Consider the following 9737-nt stretch of genomic DNA (forward strand, 5'->3'; position numbering starts at 1 on the left):
AATGATATATTCTACTTTCATTTGTAGAATCCGTCATAATATTTAGAACTCATCTAAATCTAGCATAGACATCTTCTAGCCCATTGTGCTACCTTTTAATGAACACTTAGTCTAATTTAGATTGAAATTCATTTTTATATGTGACCAAACTAATATCGGTGCAACATCTTACAATGATTTGTTTGTCATTATCCCATACAAAAACATATATATCCTCGGCTTTTCCAAAGCACTCAGGGATATTCTTACTGTTGTTCAATAATCATCACATGAATCATTATCTTATATGCTCGTAACACTTTAGAGCATAGTATATCTGATTGTGTACATATTATTCGTGATTTAAAATCACTCATGTGTTTTTACTCATTGAGTGTCAAATACACTCAAGTTTTGTTTAACCTTCAAATTGGAAAGAACACATTCTTGATGTTTTCATATTGAAATACTTCAATATTTATTCTATGTAATTTGACTTAAACTTATTAAGCGCTTCAATCTATATTCGTAGATCTTGACGCTAACTATATTTTTAGTCCTTATCCTTTCAATAAAATTAATTTTAAATGTAATATTTTAATCAAGTAAAGATTACATCATGTCTAATCAACGATATGTCATCCACATAAAGTATTATAAATATGTCTTAGAGCTCCCACTTAATTTCTTGCATATGTAAGAATCTTCATCGTTTCTGATGAAATCAAAAACTCTTTCATTAATTCATCCGGTGAAGATTCCAACTCCGCGATACTCACTTCATCCAGTGAAGTTTGTATACCTATCTAGCATTCTACGGACTAGCAAAACTCTCGATTGTATATTCTATACACCTTTAATACATATTTATATTAATGAATGTATTTCTGCCATCTTACTAACATATCTCGTAGAAGAAATATGTAATGATTACTAGAATAATCCGCATATACTATAAGCATCGCTACGGAACATCTAATCTTATCGCAGTCAGCTCTTTGAACTTTATCGTAAACAATCTTTTGACAAGTCGAGCTTGTTCTAGGATATTACATCCATCATGTCCATTAATTTTATAGATCTATTTACTTTCAGAAAAGTATTTATTCCTTCAGAAGGTTTACCAAGCTCTAAGCTTGATTATAGACACTATCTCGAATTTCATGAGACAGTTTAACGGAGTTAGAGCCATCACAGATTCTTTGTATGGAGTTGGTTTATCATTGTTCAAAATCAATCCTTTGTTTTCAAATTATTTATTTGATCATAAAGTAAACCATACCTACAAGATTTAATAGGTATTTCGATCTTCATGGCTATAACACTTTGTAGACATGGGATATGCTCGACAACAAAACATTAATGATTTAACATCTGGACTCTGTGAAATAAAATGAAGTAATAGAAAACAGTCTAATCGTATAAATTATTTTTCTAAACGATATGTGTATACAGCTCGACTTCAAGCTGTGAGTACATACCAACCAAAGAAATCTACATCTTAGTAGCTAAATTATCTTGTGCTCATTAGCGTAGGTTTGAAGCTGTGCTTCTGAAACCATGCATCTATGTATTACTTTCATACACATGGAAAACTATTATGACTATGCATGTCCTCCTCCTAACAAAAAGTTAAGCATGCATAAAGATTTATGTACAATTTTATCCATCATTCATTACTATTTTTTAAACAATAAATATCGAAACCTCCCTCAAGCTTGCTTAGATGATCATATTGATTCCTTATGACTCGTTACTCATATCTTCAACGTGTTACCCCTCACATAGTTTGTATACAAAACCTCGGATGGTAAGAGGAAATTTCCACTTGCTCCATTTTTATTAGACGGGTTCAGCTGTTAACATATATGTTGCATTAGTTTAGCACTAAAGCTTCATGGTGATGGCTAACATGTTTAAATCACATGTATGTACCGATCTGTAGTCCAACTATAAATTAACATGTAATAACATGTTTGAATCACATACTTTTCTATGACCCAATCAATAATTAACATTTCCTCCAAACATACATCATCTAAATATTTTTTTAGTAAAACTATGATGATCTATCAATTGGGATTGCTGTAGTTATGAGAATATAACAGTTATGTTATGTATATATATTAACTTATGAGAATATTCTAGATTTGAGCTATTTATGTATATATGTTAATGAATATATCGCAAATGAGATATATTTTCTAAACTTCTTTCTAGGTCTGACTAATGTTATTTCTTTAAACATAGTTATTAAAATATAACATGTTATAATTTGTTCATATATAATTGCGGGGATCTAGATATGATATCTCTTAGGTACGGTTACGAATATCTATCATGTGGGATATGTTTTGGTACGTTTGTATATATCTAACAAGCACACGTGATATGTTTATGTATGAATACTTATACAAAATAGTTCCAATCCACTACTACACCCTCTGTCCGACATATAAAATGTTTTCGTAAGCTAAAACAGGTTGCTGAAACACCTTGTTTTGTGGAACAAAGTGAGTACAAAGACCACCTCAAAACTTTCCCTAAAAAAAAGACCACCTCAAAACTTGATGATGACATACTTTTCACTCTCATGGGATTTTCTAGAACATGCCTCTAATTTTCTGCCATACATTTGTAGCATGTACTAAATAGAATAATACACACATCATTATTTATCTCATAAGAATAAATCAATGGGGCTCCTACACGCTTACGATCTAGCATACCCATAAGGGATATCAACTTCTCTCTTTCGCTTGATTATGTGATGACTTCAAGACCTAGGATTAGTGAAACATTCTCTTTCTTGAAAGAGATATAGTGCACCAAATTCCACTTAAATATTGGGTGCGACTATGCCTCATTCAAATGAGAATTAACATAATTTTCATTAAAATGACATCACTTAATCCCAATTAAACTCATGTGTAATGTATGTGCAATTGGAAACAGTTGAGTTGCAACTCGTGTACAACTCATGAGTAACCGAAAAGAATTGGTATGGAACTGACATGTAATTCATATTTAATAGGAAAGATCTGAGGTCACAACTCACGTGCAATCCATGTGTACGTAGCTGAGAAAATCTCGGTTGCAACTCCTCAAACTTGAAAAATCCAACTTGAAAAATCCAAGTCGCAACTCCCGTACAATCCAAATGTAATTGAAAATTCTCATTTAGAACCTGTGTGTAACTCACAAACTAGACGAACCACTATATAAACATGATGGTTCTAGAGTTGAATGAGCGATCTAACTTAATTCTCACTCTAATGAGACTTTGCAAAACCATAAAATGTAATTATGGCGTAAAATTTACTAATTTAGTGCACTAGTGTGTGAACGGACAAAATACTACAGAGAAATCAACAATGGTTCGAGATTTTAGGGAAATACTTTTAAGAAAAGTTTAACAATTTTGAAACTCGGGTCATTTAGAAGAAGAAACAAATGTTGTATATTGAAGTGCCAAGAAGAAGGCACCTATCAAGGTTATGAGAGGTTCATACGAGTGGTCTCACGAGGTTTATGGAGATGGAATTTTGAAAACATGTCAGCAAGATTTTTTTTGCAATATGGAATGAGTTTTGTTCTTTATAAAGGCATGTACAATATGGTGACAACAGCCTTCTCTTAATGTAGGTTTGTTTTGCTTAGTTTGAGAAGAAAGAAGAAAGAATAGAAACAGAATGTTGTCCCGACGGATGATCACTACAAAAATAAGAGAAACTATTTTATCCATCGTATTATATGACTTCCCTTATTAGCATAATTTTCTCCTAAAATTTAATTAATTCTCAATGATTTCTAGGGATAATAATAAGAGAAGACTCATTGTACTTTTTATTGCCTTCACATATGACATTAGGGTTAAAAGAAGACTCACCGACTCGCATTCTCCACCATTGTAAAATGGAGTGGAAATATTCCGATTCTTCTGCGAAAAACATGAATGGAATGAAAATATGGAAATGAAATATGAACCTTTTTTAGCGGAAATGGAAGCTGAACAGCCTTTCCTGCGAAACAGAATCAGAAACAAAGTTTCTGCTTCCGATTAATACAAAATTTCCGTTGTAAAGTTGTTCTTGCTGGTCTCCCGTCCAACACTTTTAATGTGAGATAAGCCAAAAATGCCGAAAGTAGTCCATCACAAAACTAGTGGGTGACCACTACATAATCCCTTCGTGCGATTTTGAGGAGGCATCAAAGGTTCAATCATTTTCCTATTCCTATTTAATACGAGTATGTGATAACTTACAATCTTATTATATATCACGCTGTATCGTCATATTTGATTTCATCTTAGGAACTAACACAAGTTTGTTGGTATGTTTGCGGGTTTTTTTTCATGATCCAATGGGTTTTCTTGCTTCCGAGAAAAGTCCGCTCTCTATACTTGTTTCTGAAAGTATTTTCATGAATTTTGTATTTGTTTTTGCTTCTGTAGAAAAAAAATGAAACAGGTGTGGCAGTACTCGGTTCTGTGTGCATAGGCTCGGCGTTTATCCCTACGTACCCCTAAGTCAACAAGATGAAATTTGAAAATAATTTATCATGATCTGCATTAGTAATTAGTATTCACCTAGTGCAGGATATGCTACTGGGTATATGTTATGAGAGTTCAGACAAGAAGATGAGATTGAATGAAATTTATCGCGTTAGTAATTATTCACCTTGTGCAGGATATGCTACTATGCCAATTATGAGTGTTCAGGTATCGTCACGATGGTGGATGTACTGTTTCTGCTATCGCTGGAACATCGTAGCGGGACATTTTACTTCTTAGTTTTATTTTTTATATTTTAGTTGGGTGCATTCATATTATCATTAAGGTACTGCGTAGTTACAGATAAATAAAGTGTAATTCTTATCTTCTTGATATTAATATATTCTAATTATCAAAAATGCCAGTTATGAGTGTTTAGAAAATATAATCTTGCACCGATCACTCTGATGGTTTTGGGGACCGACCAATAACTAAAATAAATCACAAGATTCAGCAAACTTCGTTAAACTTGTATTATAAGGCTGTCCATTGATGGATGCCACTGCAAAAGAAAACATCTGAAATCCCCAGCCTAAAATCCCAGGAACATGCTTTATTTTGCACAGAGGAAAACAAAGATTTGAGAGAGGGAGAAAAAAAAACAGAAAAGATATATACTAGTAGTAGAAACTGAAGATTTGAGGAAGGGAGAAAAAAACAGAAAAGATATAGAAACTGAAGATTTGCGCACGCATATATCCCACGCGAGCAGTCCGCCTGAACTCCAGCGCCACTCCACCGTCCCCATCCATGGCACGCTCCATGGCCGCCACTCCCACCTTTCTCCTCCCCGTCCTCCTCCTCCTCGCCATTGCTGCTCACTCCACAGCCTCCGATTCCTCCACCTCCGCCGCCTCCCTGGAAGCAGCCGCCCTCCTCAACCTCTCCGCGGTGCTCGCCGATCCCTCTGGCTACCTTTCCGCGCACTGGACGCCAGTCACGCCGCTCTGCTCGTGGCCGCGCCTCTCCTGCGACGCCGCCGGCTCGCGCGTCATCTCCCTCGACCTCTCCGCTCTCAACCTCACCGGCCCCGTCCCCGCCGCGCCGCTCTCCTCCCTGACGCACCTCCAGTCCCTCAACCTCTCCAATAACCTCTTCAACTCCAGCTTCCCGGAGGAGCTCATCTCCAGCCTCACCAACATCCGCGTTCTCGACCTCTACAACAACAACTTCACCGGCCCGCTCCCGGCCGCGCTCCCCAACCTCACCAACCTCATACACCTCCACCTCGGCGGCAATTTCTTCTCCGGCAGCATCCCCGCGTCGTACGGCCAATGGAGCCGAATCCGGTACCTGGCCCTCTCCGGCAATGAGCTCACCGGGGAGGTACCGCCGGAGCTCGGCAACCTGACGACGCTCAGGGAGCTCTACCTCGGCTACTTCAACAGCTTCACCGGCGGCATACCGCCGGAGCTGGGCAGGCTGCGGCAGCTCGTGCGGCTCGACATGGCCAGCTGCGGGATCTCCGGGAAGGTCCCTCCGGAGCTGGCGAACCTGGCGTCGCTCGACACTCTGTTCCTTCAGATCAACGCCCTGTCCGGGCGGCTGCCGACAGAGATTGGCGCGATGGCGGCGCTCAAGTCGCTCGACCTGTCCAACAACCTGTTCGTCGGGGAAATCCCCGCGACCTTCGCGGCGCTCAAGAACATGACGCTGCTCAACCTCTTCCGGAACCGCCTCGCCGGCGAGATCCCGGAGTTCATCGGCGAGCTGCCGAACCTCGAGGTGCTGCAGCTGTGGGAGAACAACTTCACCGGCGGAGTGCCGCCGCAGCTTGGCGTGGCGGCAACCAAGCTGAGGATCGTCGACGTGAGCACGAACAAGCTCACCGGCGTTCTGCCAACCCAGCTCTGCGCCGGCGAGCGTCTCGAGACGTTCATCGCGCTGGGGAATTCGCTGTTTGGCGGCATTCCCGACGGGCTCGCCGGGTGCCGGTCGCTGACGAGGATACGGCTGGGAGACAATTACCTCAATGGGACGATTCCGGCCAAGCTGTTCACATTGCAGAACCTGACGCAGATTGAGCTCCATGACAATCTGCTGTCCGGCGGGCTCCAGCTGGACGCCGGCGAGGTGTCGCCATCGATAGGGGAACTGAGCCTGTACAACAACCGGCTGTCCGGCCCGGTGCCGGCGGGGATCGGTGGGCTCGTGGGGCTGCAGAAGCTTCTGGTGGCCGGCAACAAGCTGTCCGGCGAGCTCCCACCAGCCATTGGGAAGCTGCAGCAGCTTTCGAAGATGGACATGTCAGGGAACCTGATATCTGGGGAGGTGCCTCCGGCGATCGCCGGATGCAGGCTGCTCAGCTTCCTCGACCTGTCCGGGAACAAGCTCTCCGGCAGCATCCCGACAGCGCTCGCCAGCCTACGAATCCTCAACTACCTCAATCTATCCAGCAACGCGCTGGAGGGGGCGATCCCGCCGTCCATCGCCGGAATGCAGAGCCTAACGGCCGTCGATTTCTCCTACAACAACCTCTCCGGTGAGGTTCCTGCCACCGGCCAGTTCGCCTACTTCAACTCCACCTCCTTCGCCGGCAACCCTGGCCTCTGCGGGGCGTTCCTGTCTCCGTGCGGCACCGCCCACGGCGTCGCCACGTCAGGCATCGGGTCGCTCTCCTCCACCTCGAAGCTCCTCCTCGTGCTCGGCCTCCTGGCGCTGTCCATCATCTTCGCGGGCGCGGCCGTGTTCAAGGCGCGGTCTCTGAAGCGGTCGGCGGAGGCGCGCGCGTGGCGGATCACGGCGTTCCAGCGGCTGGACTTCGCGGTGGACGACGTGCTGGACTGCCTCAAGGAGGAGAACGTGATCGGCAAGGGCGGGTCCGGGATCGTGTACAAGGGCGCGATGCCGGGCGGCGCGGTGGTGGCCGTGAAGCGGCTGTCCGCCATCGGGCGGTCGGGGTCCGCGCACGACGACTACGGCTTCTCGGCGGAGATACAGACGCTGGGGCGCATCCGGCACCGCCACATCGTGCGGCTGCTCGGGTTCGCGGCGAACCGGGAGACGAACCTGCTGGTGTACGAGTACATGCCCAACGGCAGCCTCGGCGAGGTGCTCCACGGCAAGAAGGGCGGCCACCTGCAGTGGGCGACGCGGTTCAAGATCGCCGTGGAGGCGGCCAAGGGCCTCTGCTACCTGCACCACGACTGCTCGCCGCCGATCCTGCACCGCGACGTCAAGTCCAACAACATCCTCCTCGACTCCGACTTCGAGGCGCACGTCGCCGACTTCGGCCTCGCCAAGTTCCTCCACGGCAGCAACGCCGGCGGCTCAGAGTGCATGTCCGCCATCGCCGGCTCCTACGGCTACATCGCTCCCGGTATGCATTACTCCTACCTCTGCCCTACTCTGTTTTCATCTTGCACAAATACTCGTGGCAAGTGCAAAACCTCAATGCCCTTTTTTTCAAAAAAAAAAGTGCAAAACCTCAAATATAGAACCTTAATTCGTACTACTTGCATGTAGATTCATTCCATTTCATGTAGAAATCCCACCGCATGGTTAGTTTTTTGATGCTCCGGTTGTTCTTACTGTATCGCGCCAACTGTGCTGTACATGCCCCGAACTGGACCGAAGCCTGTCTCTCATCACTTTGTCGTGATCATCTTTGGGAATTGTTGGCATGTGATCTTATGCGGCTGCATTCTTTGTTTGGTGCAAAACCCCTCTACAGAGTACGCCTACACGCTGAAGGTGGACGAGAAGAGCGATGTGTACAGCTTTGGTGTTGTGCTCCTTGAGCTCGTCACAGGCCGCAAGCCCGTCGGCGAGTTTGGCGACGGCGTAGACATCGTGCAATGGGTGAGGGCGGTCACCGGGTCGACCAAAGAAGGCGTGACGAAGATCGCCGACCCCCGCCTCTCGACGGTCCCCATTCAAGAGCTGACGCACGTCTTCTACGTCGCCATGCTCTGCGTCGCCGAGCAGAGCGTCGAGCGGCCGACGATGAGAGAGGTCGTGCAGATCCTGGCCGACATGCCCGGGACGGCATCGGTCACCCTCGGCGCGCGGCCGGTTGCCGTGGAAGGAGAAGAAGAGGAGCAGCAGCAACATGATCAGGACGGGCCACAAGGCTCCTCGCCGCAGCAGGATCTACTCAGCATCTAGTGGTAGTAGAACCTTGTAGCATCCCCTGTACTACCTTGTGGTGTACTCCTCGGAATGTGGTAGTGTCCGTATGCGTGTGCGAGTGGAGGCAAGCATGTGCCGTGCTAGTCTGCTAGATTAGTGGAAGGGTCCTGCTATACGTACGATAAAATTTGCCCGATTTATGTACGACACAAAATCCGACGTCATCCGAGCAAAAACGTGCATGGGCCAGGAATCGGGAACCGAAGGATTACAGTTTCGTGCAGAAATCGGACACACTTTGTCGTACGTAGACGTCCGATGGTGCAGGATGGTCTTATTGAGGTGTGAGAATGGTCTTATTGAGGTGTGATACGTCTCCGACGTATCGATAATTTCTTATGTTCCATGCCACATTATTGATGTTATCTACATGTTTTATGCACACTTTATGTCATATTCGTGCATTTTCTGGAACTAACCTATTAACAAGATGCCGAAGTGCCAGTTCTTGTTCTGTTGTTTTTGGTTTCGAAATCCTAGTAACGAAATATTCTCGGAATTGGACGAAATCAACGCCCGTGGTCCTATTTTTCCACGAAGCTTCCGGAAGTCCGAAGGAGAGACGAAGAGGGGCCACGAGGGGCCACACCCTAGGGCGGCGCGGCCCCCCTTGGCCGCGCGGCCTCGTGGTGTGGGGCCCTCGTGCCGCCTCTTGACTCGCCCTTCCGCCTACAAATAGCCTCCGTGATGAAACCCCGATACCGAGAGCCACGATACGGAAAACCTTCCGGAGACGCCGCCGCCGCCGATCCCATCTCGGGGATCCAGAGATCGCCTCCGGCACCCCGCCGGAGAGGGGATTCATCTCCCGGAGGACTCTACGCCGCCATGGTCGCCTCCGGTGTGATGTGTGAGTAGTCTACCCCTGGACTATGGGTCCATAGCGGTAGCTAGATGGTTGTCTTCTCCCCATTGTGCTATCATTGTCGGATCTTGTGAGCTGCCTAACATGATCAAGATCATCTATATGTAATCCTATATGTTGCGTTTGTTGGGATCCGATGAATAGAGAATACTTGTTATGTTGATTATCAAAGTTATATCTATGTGTTGTTTATGATCTTGCATGCTCTCC

General features: G+C 45.5%; 1 protein-coding gene across 1 annotated transcript; it reads left to right on the forward strand.

Annotated features, from left to right (window-relative positions):
• Window positions 1-5293: 5293 nt before the first annotated feature.
• On the forward strand, window positions 5294-8756 carry LOC124694565 (leucine-rich repeat receptor-like serine/threonine-protein kinase BAM2). Its single transcript, XM_047227536.1, has 2 exons — window positions 5294-7850; window positions 8205-8756. The coding sequence occupies exons 1-2, from the start codon at window positions 5294-5296 to the stop codon at window positions 8636-8638; spliced, it is 2991 nt and encodes a 996-aa protein (XP_047083492.1). The 3' UTR covers window positions 8639-8756.
• Window positions 8757-9737: the final 981 nt, after the last annotated feature.

This window comes from Lolium rigidum, chromosome 3, assembly GCF_022539505.1.
Source record: "Lolium rigidum isolate FL_2022 chromosome 3, APGP_CSIRO_Lrig_0.1, whole genome shotgun sequence".
Lineage (NCBI taxonomy): Eukaryota > Viridiplantae > Streptophyta > Magnoliopsida > Poales > Poaceae > Lolium > Lolium rigidum.